This window comes from Sminthopsis crassicaudata, chromosome 3, assembly GCF_048593235.1.
Source record: "Sminthopsis crassicaudata isolate SCR6 chromosome 3, ASM4859323v1, whole genome shotgun sequence".
In the NCBI taxonomy this organism is placed as follows: Eukaryota; Metazoa; Chordata; class Mammalia; order Dasyuromorphia; family Dasyuridae; genus Sminthopsis; species Sminthopsis crassicaudata.
The window spans coordinates 302764636-302784636 of NC_133619.1; the positions used below are offsets into that span (position 1 = coordinate 302764636).

Sequence of the window (20001 nt, forward strand, 5' to 3'; positions counted from 1 at the left end):
TTTTTTTTCTTCCTTTATATTATTCTACTTAGTGATTTCATCAGCTTGCATGGTTTCAATGATCATCTCTATGTTGATGATTCTCAAATCTACATATTTATCCCTAGTCTCTTAATTTTTCAAGATCTGAATCTCCACAAATCCTATTAGATTCTCAATGGATAATCCATAGACATTTCAAATTTAGCATTGATGAGGTTTAGATTTGGGGAACCCAAATGAAATTAGGGTTTCTGGTGGTCAGGGAGTTAAATGAGGTCTAGTGGCAGGTTTGGGGTTCAGGGAATCAAATGGTGGTCTCTCCTGCAACCCCTTGGGATTCATCATAAGCATAGGCTCTCTGTAAAGGAATTTATAGACCTGAAAGCCTAGATTGATAAAAGAGGTTTTTTAGGGGTATTAGAAGTCAGATTAAAGTCTGGTTAAGGAAATAGATAAGAGTAAACAGAAGATGGCACTGGAAAAGAGTATTCCAGTGGGCAGAGGCTCCTTGGGATGACAAGCATGGTATATAGCTGGCATATTTGGAATCTCTGCAAAGAGAGGATTTTAGTTTGGCTCTTTTTTTTTTTTAATGAGATATTTAGCTAAAGGGGGCCCATGGGTGGAGTCCCAAGTTGGCTCAGATCCGATGGGGGCTGGGACAAGCCCAGATCTCCTATTGGAATTCAAAGGAATGCTTTTGACTGGGATTTGTATATCAAAGGCCCTGGCATCCTGGATTGATAATGTGTCAGCCAGGAGGGGTTGGGAATCAGAAAGGAATCACAGATGCAGTTTCTTAAAGGGACCACAACTCGCTTCAACATATCTAAAGGAATTCATTATTTTTCTCTCCAAATCTTCCCTCAAACTTCATGATTGCTTCTGAGTGCACCACCAGCTTCTTTCAGTTTTTCACTTCTCACAAGCCAGGTGTTATCCTTGACCACTCCTCACTCTTTCTTCCTCTTCCCTATTTCCCATCTGTTGCCAAAATTTTACTTTTGTAACATTTCTCATGTGCTTTTTTCTCACTGACACTGACACCATTCTGGTACAAGTACTTCTCACCTCAGACATGTACGGTTGCAGTAATCTAGGTCTCTCTGCTTCAAGTCTCCTCACTCCATTTCATCCTCCACTCACTTGTCAGTGATCTTCCTAAAATGAAGATCTGATCTTAACACCCTTCCCCCTCCCCATTCAGTGAACTGCAGTGGCTCATTATTACTTCCATAATCAAGTATAAAATCCTCTAGGATTCAAAGACCTTCATAGCTTCTTTCCTCTCTCCAGTTTTACTTCTCATTGGCTACTCTGGGATTCAGTGATTGCTGTTCCTTGCACAAGACAGGACATGTGAGTTCATTTTCACTGGCTGTTCCTCATGCCTGGAATAATCTCCCTTGTCTCTGCTTCCTTTGGTTTCTTTCAAGTCCTAGTTAAAATCTGAATGTTCTTCTGTTGGTTATCTCTTGAGTTATCCTGTACATATAATTTTTTTGTACAGTTTCCATATCACTCATTAGACTAAATTCTTTAAGAGCAGGGACTCTTGCCTTTCTATCTTTGGCAGTTATCATGTAGTCTGATACTTTGTAGATGCTTAATAATTTTTTACTTTATATCTTATAGTGTAATTCCAGAGAAACTGAGGAAAGACAGAGATTAGGTTTTTAATATTTTTATAGTGGAAAATTTGGACCAGCCAAAAGTAGCTGGCTGAATGGGACTCTTGTCTCAAAGCATCCAACTGGGAGCAATTAATTCCAGAGACTTTTATAGGGCTCCAGCTGTAAGGGAAACAAGGGCAAGGGGAAGGGTAGAATACTGGGTACATCATAATTTTAGGAAGGATCATAATTTTTTAATTCTGACAGATTGGAAGTCAAGAAGGTAGATAGCAAGAGACAAAGTCTGGGGCAAGAGATAGTGAGCACTACCCAGGCATTTGAGATAAGCCATCTGGAGTTTACAAACTCACCAGAGCTTAATGGGGTAAGGAAAAAGGGGGAGGCTGGCCATAATATTTTATTCAGGATATAGCATAATAATTCAGGGAAACTGAGGTTTTACAGTAGTATTTGTGTATCTATCTCTCCCATACAAAGTTTAACTTCATGCTGTTTCTTCTGCCTAGAAGGCCCTTCTTTCACTGAGATTATCTCCATTTTATTCTGCATAAATCTTATTTATACACAGTTGTTTGCATTTCATCTCCCCTGAGGGATCTTAAACTTTGAAAATAAAGACTTCCTTTTTACTTTTCTTTACCAGTCAAGTCAGTCAACAAGGCTTTATTTAGCACTTAACTAGTGCCAGGCATTGTGCTACAGCTGGGAGTACAAGAAGACTCCATGAATAAATAAATAAATAAAAGGAAAATGAAGGGGGTGCAGGATTGGCTTCCAGCGAAAAGAACAGAGTGACGTCTAGGGGGAATGACCCCTGGGCGGTCTGGGTGATACTATTCTAGTGGTAAGAGAATTGAGATGTGAGAATCCCCTCTTGTCTTGGAGTTGCAGATTCAACAGGAATTCACGAACCTGAAATCTTACTGGCAAAAAAAAAGGAAATTTTATTTTTCACTAAGAAGCTCTTAGTGGACAAATGTCTTAATGAGATTTTGCAAAGAATGTGTTAACAAACCTATTTTGTGAGCAAATCTTGGGGCTGGGGGCACTTTGAGCTGATTATCAGACCAAGATCTCCCAGAATTTGAAATTTCCTGAATGGGGATCCGGCTACCCCCAAAACATCAATGGCGGGGGGTTGGTGATTTGCCCGAGATCTCTAGCTGAATGATGCTGCAGCTTTTAGAAAAAGGCTCGTCTAGAAAATATGCCCCCTCCCAGACTCTGGAGTCGCCAATCTCCCTTCTTTTACAGATCAAAGGGGACAGTTTCAGAGTTCACCCCCGTCATGGGTACACCGTCAGGGTGGCTCTGAGAAGAGGGGACAAGCAAAGGGAAAGGAAGCGGAGGGGAAGGAGGCTTTCACACGTGAGATCCGAGCTGGAACATGGTGGAGCACAGCAGCCTAGGACGAACGAAACAGCTGCCCCCTGTACACTAGCACCATGCCTGGCACTCAGTAGGTGCTTAATGTTTGCTAGATTAAAGTTTACAGTTTAAATCCTTTTTCATGGTGCAGATTCCGGCCTCAGCTTTCCGTACTCCATCCCTTTCCATTGATCTCCCCAAGCGGGGGCCAGCAAACACTTGAGTCGGGAGCACGAGCATTTATTAACCACCTATCACTGTTGGGGGGGCTCCAGGCAGCCCACAAAAGCGACTAGACTGCCCGCAAGGAGCTTACAGGTGGAGAAGAAAAAGTCTGGGAACGTCTAGTCCACCAAGAGGAGCGTGCGTGGGCAGCCCGGGCAGTCCTCGAAACCCTGCGGGAGCCGCCAAAGCCTGCGCGTAGTGGGGCCACCCGCTGCAACGAGCCGCGGCCACACCTGGGAGAGTCCGGGATGGAGAAAGCCGAAACCGCTGCACGCTTCCCAGGGTGGGCAGGGGAGGAGTGGCGAATGCTGGGGAGCCCGAGGCTGCCGTGGCCACGCCCAAAGGGAGAAAGCGAGCCCCGCCTCTCCCCGCCCCGGCTCCGCTCTCCCCTCGTCGCTGGGCGGAGCCAGCGCTTCCTGCTTCCGTTTAAGAGCTCGTGTGTCCCTCACGCTCCGGCTTCGTGCGTCAACCCTTCTGCGCGTCTCGCCGCCTCCCCTTCGTGCGCGCGTGTGCATTCTTTCATGGAACCTGGGTCGAAAATGATGGCTCGTAAGTGCGGGGACGAAATCCCCGCCCCTACCCCCTGGAGCGGCTCCTGAGCCCTGGAGCAAGCCCGGCTCTCTGGCCGCGGATCTCCCAGACAGCCGGAGCCGGGGCCGGGCCCGGGGTTGAGAGGCTGCTCCCGAGCCAGCCCGGTCAGCGGGGCTGGGCCACCCGCCCTTCTTGTCCTGCATCTCGAGGCCTAGCATTGGGGAGAGAAAGCTCGGGAAGTGGAGTCAAGAAGACCTGGTTCAAATCCCGCTTCCCACACATATCTAATCACGTGATCCTGGGCCAAGCACTTACCCTCTGGACCCGCTTTCTCGTCTGTGAGAAATGACGGACCTGAGCTAAAGAATCGCTTCAGAGCCGGGATTTACCGGAGGGGCGTCCGAGAACTGGGGACTGAGCCTCCGAAACCCGCCCTCAGATTTTAGAGAAGTTCCCAATCCGTGCTCGGCGCTCTTTTCAAAAGCATTTGAATAACTCAGTTATTCAATTGCTCAGAACTGCTTTTCCTAATAATTCCGCATATTGCATTTTATCCATTGGAAAGCATTCTGAGAAGAGCCCCTCCCCCCCAGTGCCCCAGGCTTTCATGACGCCAGATGTTATCTAAAAACGGGGACGGGTTTTTTAGAGATCGCTAATCTCTCTAGAGAGGGAGAACAGTTTGCCGTGGGAAGTTCTCCAGTGCGGGAGACTCCCCCTGTGTCAGGAAAGAGAGAGATTTTATACGGGAATCATAAATGGGGAGGGAGGGGGAAAGTCCAGTCATTTTCAGGATTTGATTGATTTCCTATGACACGAGTGTGGGACAATATGGGTGTTCTTCAGTCCTGGGGGAAGCGTTCTCTCAAGTCACTGGGTTCTTAAATTGGTGGGGGAACGGGCCAGAGTTCTGTGACAGGAACAGATTCTACAATCTTTGATTCCATTTACCCAACATATATGGGAGAGCTGATTTCAAGCTGTTCTGTGAGTTTCTGACTCCCAAGCCAGAAAAGGCAGCTTGGAGAGACCTAGATTTTTAATATATACATTACACATATCATCTTGATAATTATGAAAATCAAAATTTTTCTTTAATATGTAATCCTTAATCCTAATTGTTCGTTGTTTTAAGCTGTTAAGTGGTAACAATTCTGTCACTTCTGAACTTTGTTCTTTAGAAAATAATTGGAATCTGTCTCACTCTTCCCCTCATTTTTCTCTCCCCCCCCAGTTTCCCTAAAGTGCTCTTTGATAGATGGTGTATTTATTGTTAAAACCTGAAGATGTGGGGAGCTGTGTGTTCGGAGCTGTGCATTTTGGGAGGAAGCTCATGCTATCACTATTTTACTATGATTCTTTTAGGCTAGATTTTCTCTCAGTTATCATTTATAGATTTGATTGAGGGATGCATTTTTAAATGATTTACAATTGTGTTCTTCAGAAAAAAATATGTCTAAAAAATCAACAATCAACAAAAAATAAATATACACACACTCTTAAATTTAATCTACATCAACACTTAAGTCTAACAATCAACAACACAAAACAACAAAAATAAATCAAGCTCTAATTTGTTGGTTTTACAGGATGAAAGTGTTCACACTGAAAATTTTAACGATCTGTACAGGTTGATTAGAGCTGGTTCCAGCCCACCCCAATTGACCTAAATGGAATTCTGAGTCTGTGATTCTTAAACGTAGAATTCTTCCTTTAAGATGTAGCTCAAGCTGCTTGAGGACTTGATACCCCACTGCTAGTATCTTCCATCCCAAACTACCTTGTATTTTTCATTACTTTTGTATATACTTTTATATACATATACAAGTTATATATTTATATTTTATGTATTTATATAAATTATGTAACATAAATATATATTTATAAATATATTTGTGTATCTTCCCCATTAGAATGTAAACTTCTTGCAGGGAGCAATTGTTTCATTCTATATCGATATATCTTCAGTACCTTGCAAAGAGCCTGATACAAAGTAGGCACTTAATAAATTCAAACTGGACCTTTGCTAAATCTTTTACAAAAGTCATTGTTGTATAATGTTAAGATTTGGGGTTGAACTTTAGGAGATCTAAATGCTAGTTTTAGCTCTGCTGATAATTTAATTCTGAGTAGTTTCCGGGATGTAGAGTCAGAGAGCCTGGGTTCAAGTAATAGTCCTTCTGTTTACTATCTGTATGATTTGAGGCAAATCACTTAATATCTTTGACAACAGTTGGGTTTTTTAGAAAATGTTTTATTTTTATTTCAATGATCAGAAATCTGTTTTCTTTCTCTTCTATCCTCTGATTCTTGAAAAATGAAAGTTGAAAGTAAAGCCCTTATAACTCATAAGAATAGTCAGACAAAACAAATTCCTGTCTTGACCATGTTCAAAAAAATAGGGCTTGTTTGCATTCTGAGTCTGTCAGTTCTCTGTCAGATGGTAGGTAGGCTGCTTTATCATAAGGCAATTGAAATTATGGTTGAGCTACATTGATCAGAATTTTTAAGTCTTTCAAAGTTGTTTGTCTTTACAATGTTGTTATTATATAAATCGTTTTTCTGAGGGTGAGGAAGGGAAGTTGTCCCACAGTTTTTCAGAGCACTTGATGTTTATGGCTTCCACTTCTATCTAGAAGTTTTTTGTATGCTTTACTTGTATAGTAAATGTTGCCTTCCTTAGTATTAATTTTCCTTTACCTGTGTTCTTAGAATTTCGTTTGGCTCTCATCCAGCTTCGTGTGTCTTCTGTCAAGGCAGATAATCTCACTCGAGCTGGTGAGTTTATCAAGAAGGCTGCAAATCAAGGAGCCAAAATTATAAGTCTTCCTGTAAGTATAAAGGGACATCTGTGAACTACACACCTAATAAAATTCTGACTCTCATCACGCAATTCAGTTCTAGTCCTAGAAACCCTAGGGGAAGAGTATCAGAATATTATTTGAGGTTGGTTCTTCTTATTCACCAGTATTATCCTATATCTTTTACAAGTTATTCACTTAAAAAATTCTTTTTTAAAGTCTCATTGACCCCCTAGTGATCAAATCCAGTGGGCTTTTTCTAGTCTTCACCTTGATCACTATAGGCTACCCCTTGACGCAGATGATTTTTTTTTGGCCCAATACTACACTTAGTTAATTCTTTTTAACTTTCCTGTCTCTTCCTAGACCTTTAATGTGGTTGTTCCCCAAAGGTTTATTTGTATTCTTATTTTTATACTCTCCTTTGCTTATCACTTTTGTAAATTTATAACTCCCTGCCATTAATTTCTAAATCTGTTTTCAGCCTTAAGATTTCAAGATAAGCATCTCCAGTTCTCTACAGACTTGTTCTTATTTTCCCCTACTCCTTACTCTTTCCTCCCCCTTCCCCCCAGCCTCTAGATCTGGTCCTTTTAGGTTATTTTATCTGGTTATTTTAGGTTCAGTGATTCACCCCATCTTTCATGTTCACACGTCAAGTTTAATGCATCCCTGTTTGACATTTCTCATAAACAGTATGTTGCCAAGCGCTGGTGCTTCTGCCTCCTTACATTGAACACATCTGACCTTTTCCTTCTGTTGATGCTATCACAATTGTAATGCAGGCCTTACTAACTACCTTTTATGTTACTGTCACAGCTTCTGAAGAGGTTTTTTTTTTATTTTTACCTTTTCTCCTATTTACCTCTCAAGTTGCCAGGAGAATCTTTCTCACTCATATAATCAATCTGGTTATACCCCTTCTCTGCTCAAAGATCTTCCATGTCCCTTTTATCTGTCAAGCACTTTTTTTTTTATCCTTGACAAAGCCCTTTACATTAAAGAGTTACCTCTCTCTCTCTCTCTCTCTCTCTCTCTCTCTTAGTGCTCTCTTCCATGTGCTTTGTGTTCCATTCAATCTATCTATCTCTGTCCACAATCTTCCTTATTCCTCCTGCTCAACTCCAAATGTTGAATTTCTATGCATCCTTAAATTATGAGTCAAAGGGTACCTCCTCTACTAAGTCTTGGGTGCCTTTCCCTCCTCTTTGGTGTTAATAATGAACTTTTACTCTCAGTCCTCAAATTAGCACTTTGCTTTACCCCTCTTTGATATGCTTATTATATACTATTATTATTTTATTTGTGTGTATTGGCATCATGAAGCAGGAGATGTCTTAGCTACACTGGTATCTGAATTACTTGGAATGAAAGAAAGCAAAAAATCAAGTTAGCAAGCCCTTAATAAACTCTTAAATGTGCCAACCCTATCCTGTGTTAAATGCAGGACAAATTATGAATTTGTTAATTAATGCAATCAATCTTTTTTTTTAAATTAAAGCTTTTTATTTTCAAAATATACACATGGATAATTTTTAGCATTTATCCATACAAAATTTTGAGTTCTAAATTTTTTTCCTCTCTTCTTTCCACACCCTCCCATAGACAGCAATTAATTCAATATATGTTAAACATGTAAATCTTACAACTTTTTATATTTTTAAGAAACTTTAATATACAGTATGTCCTTTGGCTACAGCCACTTATTTTACATGATTTGGCATTGACAAGATCTGATACATGTTAATTCTTATTTATCAAGTCACACCTTTATCACATTGGATATAAAGTGTACCTTGCACAATCAGTTTTGGTTTTTTTTTTTTTTTTTTTTTTTGAAGTCTAGCCCTTATAGCACAAAATATTTTGCATGATACTGTTCAGTCCTGTCTCTCTGTAGTCACTCAGCAAATGTTTGGCCAAAAAAAAAAAAAAATTTCTTCCTGAGACAAGTTTAGAACATGCCTGGCTTTTAAGAACAGATCATTGAAGACTGGCTCTTAGTTGTGAAAGGAAAAAAAAAAAAGACATGAGGTAAATTCTCAGCACTGTTCCATCTCCCTCTCTTAGAGTTATGCTATATTTATATAGATATTTGCTTATGTCAGTATTTATATGAGTCAGCTGTGGGAAAGAACAGATAGAAAGGAAATTTCAGCAAATTATGAGAGCAGTTTTTATTTCTAATCACAGATGTTCACTTTGTTCTAAAGATCACCTAGTTCAGTTTTTTCATTTTTTAGATCACCAGAAAGAAGAATAGAGAGGTGGCTTTTCAGATAGTTAGTTGTTCAATCTTTTGTATTTCTTTATAAATCCTGGTTATCTCAGTGGAGCCTGTAATGTCCTTAGGCCCAAAGATTAGATGATATCAGCAGCAAGTCTGTAAACTTCTCTTAGACCCCTATGGCTTTCCTTTAAGATAGGACCTTGATGACATAGGAGCTGAATCTGTCTCTTGATCACCAAGGTAAGGCCTGGGCCCATATGGCTTGCCTTGTTGGGAATGGGTGGCATCCTCTGTTTCAGGACTACTATGGCCCTGAAGGGCCATGTAGGAGCCGACCCTTTTCTAGAAGACACTGTTCTCTTCAAGTGTTCCAGAAGAAGGCCTTTAACATCTTCTCCCCCCCCCCTTTCTTCTTCACTTCTAGGAGTGTTTTAATTCTCCCTATGGTGCAAAGTTCTTTCCTGAATATGCAGAGCCAATCCCCGGTGAATGCACAAGAAGACTTTCTGATTTAGCCAAAGAATGTCAAGTTTATCTCATTGGAGGTAGCTTTCTGGGGCCCCTCTTTATTTCTATAAAAATATGTTTTGTGGAATTCAAGTTCATGTCTATGTGGATGTGCCACACCTTGGAGTGGTTCTTATGGGACATTTGCTTTTAATCATTTTTGTTTTCTTGTATTAAAAAAATTTTTTTTTTATTTGAATTTTTTCTGTTCTCCCCTATTGCGAACAAACTAATGTTGAAGACATACTTTTCCAAACTATAGGTTTTCTCAATGAACATTTTCCTAAGCAATACAAAAATGATTATCTGAAAATGTTTGATATTTGGCATATTTATCAGAAAAAGATGAAATAAAAATCACATCAAATGTGTCCAATATATCTCTACTGTGGGGCCTCTAATGTGAGGGGTGAAGAAACTTCTCTCTTGGAGACACATGAGTAAGCTCAGCATTAACTTAGATTAATTTAGGGAGATTCTTTTGAAAGAAATTTTTTTTAAATTGTATTTATTATGATAAAAGCTTTTGCCATTCCCTTGTGAATGTGTTATTATATAGTTCTGTTGTTTGATGTTGTGTATATTATATTTGTTACATATGATAAGAGTGGCTCAAGAAAGACCAATATGGATATACTGTAATTTGCATGATGGGAGGGAATTCCCACTTTGATGAGTCACAAATTCATCTGAATGTGTAACATGTAGATATCTCCATTTTGTAGGTAAGGAAACTGAATCCTAAGTAGGTTAAACAATTTACTTAAATTTACACAAAATATGACGAGCTAAAATTGGTCTAAAAAACCCAATTGCTTTTTTTCCATTTTATCATTATAACATACTGATATACTCTGCTTTTAAAATTAGAATAGGCAGTTAGGATTAAATCCAAAAGTTTAAAAAAATTGGTTTGTTATGCTCAGTTAAGGGTAAGAGGCAGAAATGAGAGAAAAGAATGGAAACACAGTGCTGGTGATTATATGGAGGAATAGGTACACACATTTATTATTGACAAAATAACAAATTTGTACAATTTTTTTTGGAGAGCAGTCTGGCAGTAAAAGTTACAAAAACAGTAGTATCCTTTGAGTAACCTTTCATTGTTGGCAATGTTCCCTGAAGTGTTATTTAAAAAGCAAGAGAAAATTTATCTGTTGAAAAATTTTCATAGCATTGTGTGTGTGTGTGTGTGTGTGTGTGTGTGTGTGTGTGTGTGTGTGTGTGTGTGTGTGTGTGTGTGTGTGTGTAACTGAAAAAAAAAAACCCCAAAACTGGTAATGATATAAATTTCCCACACTGGGATTAAAGAAATTGTGGTTATGGAAAGTAATACTATCAACACTGATGAGGAATGCAAAGAAATCTTAGGCTCATATATTTAATGTTGGAGACTAAAAGCAAAACAGATCTGGAAAAACCTTTATGAAAGTTATGCCAAATTTTAAAAAACGGTAGAACCACAAGACTGAAATATAACTATAACCTTATATTAAAAGTGAATGAGAATAAACAAAAGATTTCTGATAGGAACTTTTTTTTTTTTTTTTAATTTTTAATTTTATTTTATAATTATAACATTTTTGACAGTACATATGCATGGGTAATTTTTTACAACATTATCCCTTGCACTTACTTCTATTCAGATTTTTTCCCTTCCTCCCCCAACCCCCTCCCCCAGATGGCAAGCAGTCTTATATATGTTAAATATATTACAGTATAATTTAGAGACAATATATGTGTGTAGAACCGAATTTTTTGTTGCACAGGAAGAATTGGATTCAGAAGGTAAAAATAACAGTTTACATTCATTTCCCAGTGTTCCTTTTCTGGGTGTAGCTGGTTCTGTCCATCATTAATCAATTGGAATTGGATTAGCTCTTCTCTATGTTGAAGAAATCCACTTCCATCAGCATACATCCTCGTACAGTATCATTGTTGAAGTGTATAATGATCTTCTGGTTTTGCTCGTTTCACTCAGCATCAGTTGATGTAAGTCTCTCCAAGCCTCTCTGTATTTCTCCTGTTGGTCATTTCTTATAGAACAATAATATTCCATAACATTCATATACCATAGTTTACCCAACCATTCTCCAATTGATGGACATCCATTCATCTTCCAGCTTCTAGCCACTATGAAAAGGGCTGCCACAAACATTTTGGCACATACAGGACCCTTTCCCTTCTCTAGTAGTTCCTTGGGGTATAAGCCCAGTAGTAGTATGGCTGGGTCAAAGGGTATGCACATTTTGATAACTTTTTGGGCATAATTCCAGATTGCTCTCCAGAATGGTTGGATTCTTTCACAACTCCACCAACAATGCATCAGTGTCCCAGTTTTCCCACAGCCCCTCCAACATTCATCGTTATTTGTTCCTGTCATCTTAGCCAATCTGACAGGTGTGTAATGATACCTCAGAGTTGTCTTAATTTGCATTTCTCTGATCAATAGTGATTTGGAACACTCTTTCATATGAGTGGAAATAGTTTTAATTGCATCATCTGAAAATTGTCTGTTCATATCCTTTGACCATTTATCAATTGGAGAATGGCTTGATTTCTTATAAATTAAAGTCAATTCTCTGTATATTTTGGAGATGAGGCCTTTATCAGAACCTTTAACTGTAAAAATTTTTTCCCAATTTGTTACTTCCCTTCTAATCTTGTTTGCATTAGTTTTGTTTGTGCAGAAACTTTTTAATTTGGTGTAATCAAAATGTTCTATTTTGTAATCAATAATGGTCTCTAGTTCTCCCTTGGACACAAACTCCTTCCTCCTCCACAAGTCTGAGAGGTAAACCATCCCATGTTCCTCCAATTTATTTATGATTTCGTTCTTTATGCCTAAATCTTGGACCCATTTTGATCTAATCTTAGTATGTGGTGTTAAATGTGGGTCCATGCCTAGTTTCTGCCATACTAATTTCCAGTTTTCCCAGCAGTTTTTGTCAAATAATGAATTCTTATCCCAAAATTTGGGATCTTTGGGTTTGTCAAAGATTAGATTGCTATTTTTATTCACTATCTTGTCCTGTGAACCTAACCTATGCCACTGATCAACTAGTCTATTTCTTAGCCAATACCAAATGGTTTTGGTGACTGTTGCTTTATAATATAGCTTTAAATCAGGTACACTTAGACCACCTTCCTCTGACTTTTTTTTCATTAGTTCCCTTGCAATTCTCGACCTTTTATTCTTCCATATGAATTTTGTTGTTATTTTTCCTAGGTCATTAAAATAGTTTCTTGGGAGTCTGATTGGTATAGCACTAAATAAATAGATTAGTTTGGGGAGTATTGTCATCTTTATTATATTCGCTCGGCCTGATAGGAACTTTTTAAAAAGTAACTAAAAAATTGTTAGGCTTTATAGGTTAAAATTCATTTAAGTAAAATAAGTTAATGGAAAAATTTAACTAGTTGTATTGACATTCAACATTTAAAAAACCATTTCACTTAAAAAAGAGTAGAGACAGAAAATAAACTCTGGGAATCAGACTTATCACATTGCCATCTTGTGGTCTTTTGGGATATTGCTACCAAAAACTTTTTCTTTCATTTGAAGACTTCAAGACCTTAGTGAAAATAATCTCTCTTTATGTTTGTCCCACAAGCCAAATGAAAGTTGAGAGCTGGAGGTTTTCTATTTCTTATATAAAATCACAGATTAGTGTCTAATTGCTTAAGGGTAATATTTACATTAGGGAACATTTGGATTTTTTCAAACCTGTTTTTGTTATTTGCCCTGATATTATTTCTCATACAAATGGGAACCTATTTCTAAAAGTATATATAGTGAGAAATAATACTTTGGAAAGTATGTGATCTAATAGTATTATTTTGGGCATATCAGAAAATATTGATAAATCATTAATTCATTTTCCACATGAGAATTGAAGTCTGATATGCTGCATTCAGAAAAATGTCGATGTTTTATGTGTTTTGTTTTGTTTTTTCTTTTAATGAAAGGTTCCATTCCTGAAGAAGATGATGGAAAATTTTACAACACCTGTACTGTGTTTGGTCCTGATGGAGCTCTTCTGGCAAAGCACAGAAAGGTAAAGGATGTGATTAAGTTTCATTTGTCCTTGTTGGTGGACCTCCTCCATTTTTGTCTTTGTATGCCCAATACCTTGCACATAAAAGATTCTTAATAAATGGTGATTAAGTTTAATTTAAATGCCTATAGGTAAAGCTATCTAGTAGTCAGTGAAGTGGGATTGGAATTCAAGAGAGAGATAAAAGGTAAATTTGGGAATAATCTTTTTGGATGTGTTATATGAATCCATGGAAGAAGAGAGATCATTGATGGAGAAAGTATAAAGAAAGAAGAACTTCTGGAACAGATTATCCTTACTTAAAGGGATGAGAAAACAGTGATGATTTGTCAGGGAGATTGAACAGGAATGGTCAGAGAGACAGGAAGGAGAACTGGAGAAAAACTTACTACAGAAGTCATGGCAGGACAAATCTTTAGGAAGAGGGGAAGTCAAGGACAGGAAAGGCTGAGGATTTAGCAGGGAAGGGAAGATTTCAGAATTTTGGAAAGATAAGTCCCAGAGGTTAGAAGAAGGCAGCAGTTGGTAGCTGCCAACATCTTAGTTTGACAAGAAAATTTAGTTCAAATTCGAGAAGCATTTATTAAGTGTCTATGTCATGTTAGGTTGAAGGGCTGCAAAGATAAAAGGATGATGGTTCTAGTCTCCTCTAGATATTTACCTTGTACTAGGACCAATTAAATATAGGAAATATACAAAATAATTACAAAGTATATAGGGAGCTGGGGTTAACAAGAGATAGTGAGGAGAGGGAGAACATTTCAGGCATTGAGGCAAGCATTTTAGAAAGGGCTGTAAGTTCCAAACAGGAGTTTGCATTTTATTTTAGAGTGAGGAGAAAACCACTAAAGTTTCTTCAGCAGGAGAGTGAAACATTTAGGCCATTGCTTTAGAATTCTCAGTTGAATAGGTCTTTGGAGAATAAGTGTGGAGAGGAGGAATTGAAAACAAGGAGATCATTCAGTAGTCCAGGGAAGAAGAGATAAGGACTTGAATTGGAGTTGTGGCTGAGTAAATTAAGAGAAGGCTGTAGGTGTGAGAGATGAAGACCTGACAACCGATTGAGTATGGAGATGAAATAGTTATCCTGACATAGAAGCTACAAAGACAAATACAGTCTCTTAAACTTGAATTCTACTGGTGGAAAAAATCCAATATGAAAAGATATGCCTGGAAACATCTAAGATAATGAAAAATGTGTGTGATAGATGGGTGTGGAAGCGGTAGAACTCAGATAAGTGAAAGTGTAAATAATTGAGAATGCCTGCCTAAAAGAGATGGAATGTTTCAAATATGGTTCATTTCCATAGAAAGGAGAAGCAATGTGTCAGGGAGTTATATCAGCAAAGCTGAGGATCCATTTTGTGGATTGTGTTTAGTGCTGGACTAAGTAGTTTTTATTCCAGAGTCATTAGGAAGATGCTGAAAGTTGTGAGCAGAGGAGTCCTAGATGGAGATTGCTTTGGCAGCCAGGGAGAGGAGAGCTTGGAAAGGACATCTGAGCTATGTGGTGAAAGAAGAGGAGGACATGAGATGTTAGTGTAGAGGAAGCAAGAATGAGACTTGAAGGTGAGGACAAGAAAAGTTGACCAGGTTACAAAATTTGAGAGTAGAAGGCAACCCTTGATCATCTATTGAACCTTCATACACAAGGATTCTCCACTCTTAACATTCCTGAAAAGTGTCATTGTCCTTTTCTTAAACATAGAGCCCATTGCTTTTCCAGGCATCCCATTCTACTTTTAGTCAGCTTTGATGATCAGGAAGCTTTTACTCACCTTCTACCTAAATTTGTTTCTTTCCAACTTCCACTAGATTTTCCAGGTTTTTACCTGTGGGACCAAATAGAATATGTCTAATCCCTCCTTCACATGATTGACCTTCGAATAATTGTAGATGGCTATTATGTCTTATGCATTTTCTATAGGTTATACACCCTTCCTTCCTTCCTTATTTGGCCTGGACTCATGGGCTCAAAATTCAGGGGCTTGGGAGTATGGTGATGATCTAAAGGAAGGAGTGAGTTTAGGAGGATGATGCACCAGGAGGGATAGAATTCACGAAAGGCATTGAGATTGGATATATAGATTTGAGACCAATTTTTGTAAAGATATTATTCAAACTCATTGGTGATAAGATCATGGAAGAGGAGAACGGAAAGAAAAGTGAAGAGAGTGGAGTGTGTAGTATATACATACACGCTTGAGGAATGGGGATAGCTGATGGTCACACAATCGAGTCTAAGGAATGGTTTAAAAAGTAGGAATCTTCCCAGAAGAGAATAATTTCATAAAAGCAAAGGGAAGAAAGAATGAAGAATTGATTATATCAAGGTTATTAGAAAGATCAAGGAGGAAAAGGACTGAGAAGAAATCATCAGGTTTAGCAGTTTAAAAAGTTTTTGGTAACTTTGGACAAGGTATTTTCAATTAAGGATCCTCTGTATGGTGAGGAGTTGAGAAATGGGTGAGATGCAAAAATAGAAATGAAACAGTTTCTGCCCCAGGGAAGCATATTTTCCACTGGAAAGGGATGGGGGGAACAGTACAACATATGCATAAATAAATAGGAAGTATTATCTAAAGTGATGCAAAGTAGTTTTTTTTTTTTTTCTCCCATTGCAAAGTAATTTCTAGAGAAAGAAAGTGAGAGTGAGAGTTGTGTGAATGTAAATGTGTGGACAGTTCAAAGTGATCAGCAAAATCCCTGGGTTGGATCAGACACTGGGACTATACTTTGAAATGAAGGTAGGCTATAGGAGTTGAGGGAGAGAAGAAAGAAGATTCCCGACATGGGACCCTTCTGATACCAAGGCATCAGAGTGGGAGATTCTGTGCCCAGGGAAAGCTACCAGGTCTATTAGACAAGAACAGAAACTAGGAAAACTAGAACTGGGAAGGGGGATGGGAACCACCAGATTGTGAAGGGCTTTCAGTGCTCAAGTAAAGATGTTTACATTGAATTTTAAAGGCAAATGTGAGCCATTGAAGATTTTTAAGATTTGTAATAGATTAGAAATAATGCGTTCCTTAAGCCAAGGGGTAAGATCTAGGGGGAGGGATGGTTACAGGATTTTCCCATAACTTCCCATATTCACATGTGTAAAATACTAATTTTTGAGGACTTGTGAGCATTCCTTGGTAACCATATCAATTATTTTTGAGACAGCTTCACTTGTTTGACATTGATATTCCTGGAAGGATTCGATTCCAAGAATCAGAAACGTTGAGTGCTGGTGACAGTCTCTCCATTTTTGAAACCCGTATGTACCAGAATTAAGTATGGCCTTGACCTTTGGGTTGCTTCTTTCTCACCCACTTGTCAATGAAGAACAGCAGGCTTCTCCCCTACCTGGGTTTAGCTCTTATGTGACTCAGTGCTTCTTTTACCTAGTCAGCTAATTTTCCCAACCCTACCCTGGATTGTAAGAGCTTAGAGTTGGCCTAGTCCAGTGCCTTCATTTTACCGATGAGGTCCCCAGACCTAGAGAAAATCGATTTGCCCAAGATTAGAAAGCTAATAAATAGAGTTATCAACATTTTAACCTAAGTCTTCTTACTCCAAATCCAATCAGATTTTTCCTAATACCAAAATAATTTATTTTGCAAAACCTTGTTACAGGTATGTGGATAGTACAGGCAACCCGGGATAGTAGTGAGAGAACTGGTCTGAGAAGCAGGCAGGCCTGGGTTCGGCTCCTGCCTTTACATATACTGCTTTGTGACCCCAGGCAAGTCTCCAGGGGGTCCCAGGATACCTTAAAAGTATGAATGAACCAACAGCTGCTTTCTAGTTTACATTAGGATTTTCTTCTACCAGTGAAATCACAAGAGTGGAACAAAAATATCCAAAAAGCCTCATCTGCCTTTCCCTTGGAGGGGCTGGCACATATTAATAAGTGCTTCTTGACCAACCATCTGACATACACTGGGTAATAGAATAAGTATGGAATGAAAAAGTTCCTCAGAGGAACTGGACACTGAATTGCTTGTTTGCCTGCTGTTTACTCCAGCCTTTCCTCCAGCTAGGAGCTCCCTCCAGAAAGACATAATTTAGGAAAAATGAGAGCAAAATTAAGATCATTTTGCTCTTTATGTGCCATCTCCATTTTTTAACTAAAGGGCTAAATATTTTCAGATTCTAGTATAGTCTTGGGAATCTGAGGGCTATTTTGTGTCCTTATCCATATCCATATTCTAAGTTGAATGGATCAGTTCAGAAGTATTTATTCAATTTTTACTAATGTCCTAAGAATCTTGAGATTACAAATTTAGAAATGAAGCAGTGCTTGTCCTTTCTGTGCTTATGTTCTTTCAGAAGATTTAGGTTGTCCAGGATTCTGTAGACTAGGGGTTCTTAACTTTTGTATCCTGAACCCCTTTGGCACTTTGCTGAAGGCTCTGGGCCTTGTCTCAGAATGATTTTAAGTGCATAAAATAAAATTAAACCATCGTAGAGTAAAATCAATTATACTGAAATGCAATCATCAAAAGATTAAAAAAAACAAAACAAAACCATCTAGTTAAAAGCTCCCCCCCCCCCCCAAGTCAAGCTGGGCTATATCTGGGTTAAGGAAGGCCAGAACCTGGGCTCTAAGTCCTCTTCTCTTACTGAAAACTCAAAAAAACTTCCCCTCATTGTCACTGTTGTGTTTATTGTTACACTTTCCTTTGCTTAATGACACTGACTTTTTGTCTGTGTCTCATTTATCCGAGAAACAGCTTACTGCAAAGTGGGCGTGGGGATTTGCTATGACATTCGCTTTGCTGAACTTGCACAAATCTACTCTCAGAGAGGTGAGGACATTTTGTTATCACTATTAATTACTTAAAAGTCCTTGAGTTTTGGCTTTAGAGTTTGTTAAGCCTGAGTAAATCCCTGATCAGTTGATAAGTAGAGGGAAAGCCCTGGATCATTTTGAGATTGGGGAATGGAAATGGATAAGAATCAAGTCATCAAGCACTTATTCAGTCTTCACCATGTGCTGGCCATTGTGCTGATACCTGGGGATAAAATGAAAGGTGAAAAACAAGCCTTTTCCTGCTATTGGGGAGCTCACAATCTAATGAGGGAGGAAACATGCAGATAGCATGTACAAATGATAGATAAACAATTTGGAGATAATCACTTTTGTAGCATGCTGGACATATTCATCTAGTCTTTGCCTAAAGATGTTCATTAGCCAAGCCACTGCCTCCTTAGGCAGCACATTCCACTCTTGGACATGGCATATTCATGGCAAATTCATGGGGCATACCTTCAGAATTGGTCTTCCCTGAAGCCTGGTTCCCTCCACTCAACACCTTTACTCTTCAGAATTTCCCTTGAGTACTTAGTCTAGCTCTCTCTTTTGTGATTCAGTTGTGCTGACCTGTTTTAATAGTGAACATTCCTGGTAAGTTCCTTGAGGATAAGTAATTTCTTCATTTCTTTTATTCCTACCACCAATTAGGGAGTGTGAGCAAAGGCCCTTAAAAACTGCATTTAATTGGGATGGGAAAGGGAATAAACATTTCCTGTGTCAGGCACTTTGCTAAGGGTTTACAGTTATTATCTCGTTTGATCCTCACAGTGACCCTGGGAGATAGGTGCTGTTATTATCACCATTTTACAATTGAGGAAACTGAGACAAAGGTGGCTTAAGTAATTTGCCCAGGGTCACACAACTGGTAAGGGTCTGAGGCTGGAGTTGAACTTGATTTGGTTGACACTAGACTATCTATATATATATAGACCCTCTATCCCCTGAGCTACCAGCTGCCTCAAAAATTGGCATGCATTTATTGAATTTACTATATATTTATTGAATGTCTATTATGTGTTCAATGCTGCGAACTTTTGGCAGAAATAGTGGTAACTGGGTAATTCTTAATGTCCTTTATGAACTTTTCAGGAATCACAACCTCATATCATGAAGCAATAGAATATTAATTCCCTGCCCATAAGCAATTTACAATTAACGTTCAGATTGAAATCCATCATTTAAAGTTGTTTGGCTTAAATTGCAAATGGTTCCCTTCACTTTTCTGTGGAGCACCAGACTGCAGATGGTGATTACAAGAATAGGGGGTTTGCTTTTGATGAGTTCTGTGTCCACTGCTTGTGTATTGACCCAGTTGGTGTTTTCTCAAGGTTTGGGTCTGTGTGGTGTACCTGGTGAGGAGCAATGACTTGTGCCGCGCTGACCTCAGACCAACACCAGCTCTCATATCTTTCTCTTTAAGGTTGCCAGCTGCTAGTGTACCCCGGTGCTTTTAATCTGACCACTGGACCAGCACATTGGGAGCTGCTTCAGCGAGGCCGGTAAGATCAGGCTCTTTTTAAGAGCTTTTCCCCCTAAAAAATTTTCCATTTTCATAGACTGCTGACCCATCAAATGTGATGGCACCAAGGAACCCCAGCCTGAGCTGGGTTACAGTGGGTAGATCCAGCAAGGAGTGTTGCTCCTTGTTGGTCCCCATGTGACTGCTCCGCCTCCCCCCCTGCTGTGCCACTGCCTGGGCTTGGGACTGGCATCCAGGATCTAGTGTCTTGGGGCTTCATGGCATGTGGGGCCTTGGAATATCTGTATTCAAATCCCACCTCAGAACATCAACTGTAACTTGGGCAAGTCCTCTAACTTCAGTCTGCTTTAGGTTCCTTAGCTGTAAAATTATGGCAATAAC

General features: G+C 38.9%; 1 protein-coding gene across 1 annotated transcript in view; it reads left to right on the forward strand.

The window, feature by feature from the left end:
- Positions 1 to 2245: 2245 nt before the first annotated feature.
- NIT2 (nitrilase family member 2) overlaps positions 2246 to 20001 on the forward strand; it is a 31730-nt gene continuing 13974 nt past the window's right edge. The window contains exons 1-7 of the mRNA XM_074301014.1: positions 2246 to 3758; positions 6453 to 6571; positions 9196 to 9316; positions 13248 to 13336; positions 16505 to 16598; positions 18058 to 18132; positions 19561 to 19639. Of these exons, the coding sequence (XP_074157115.1) occupies positions 3458 to 3758; positions 6453 to 6571; positions 9196 to 9316; positions 13248 to 13336; positions 16505 to 16598; positions 18058 to 18132; positions 19561 to 19639 (878 nt within the window). The 5' untranslated portion in view covers positions 2246 to 3457. The remainder of the gene's footprint in view (positions 3759 to 6452; positions 6572 to 9195; positions 9317 to 13247; positions 13337 to 16504; positions 16599 to 18057; positions 18133 to 19560; positions 19640 to 20001) is intronic.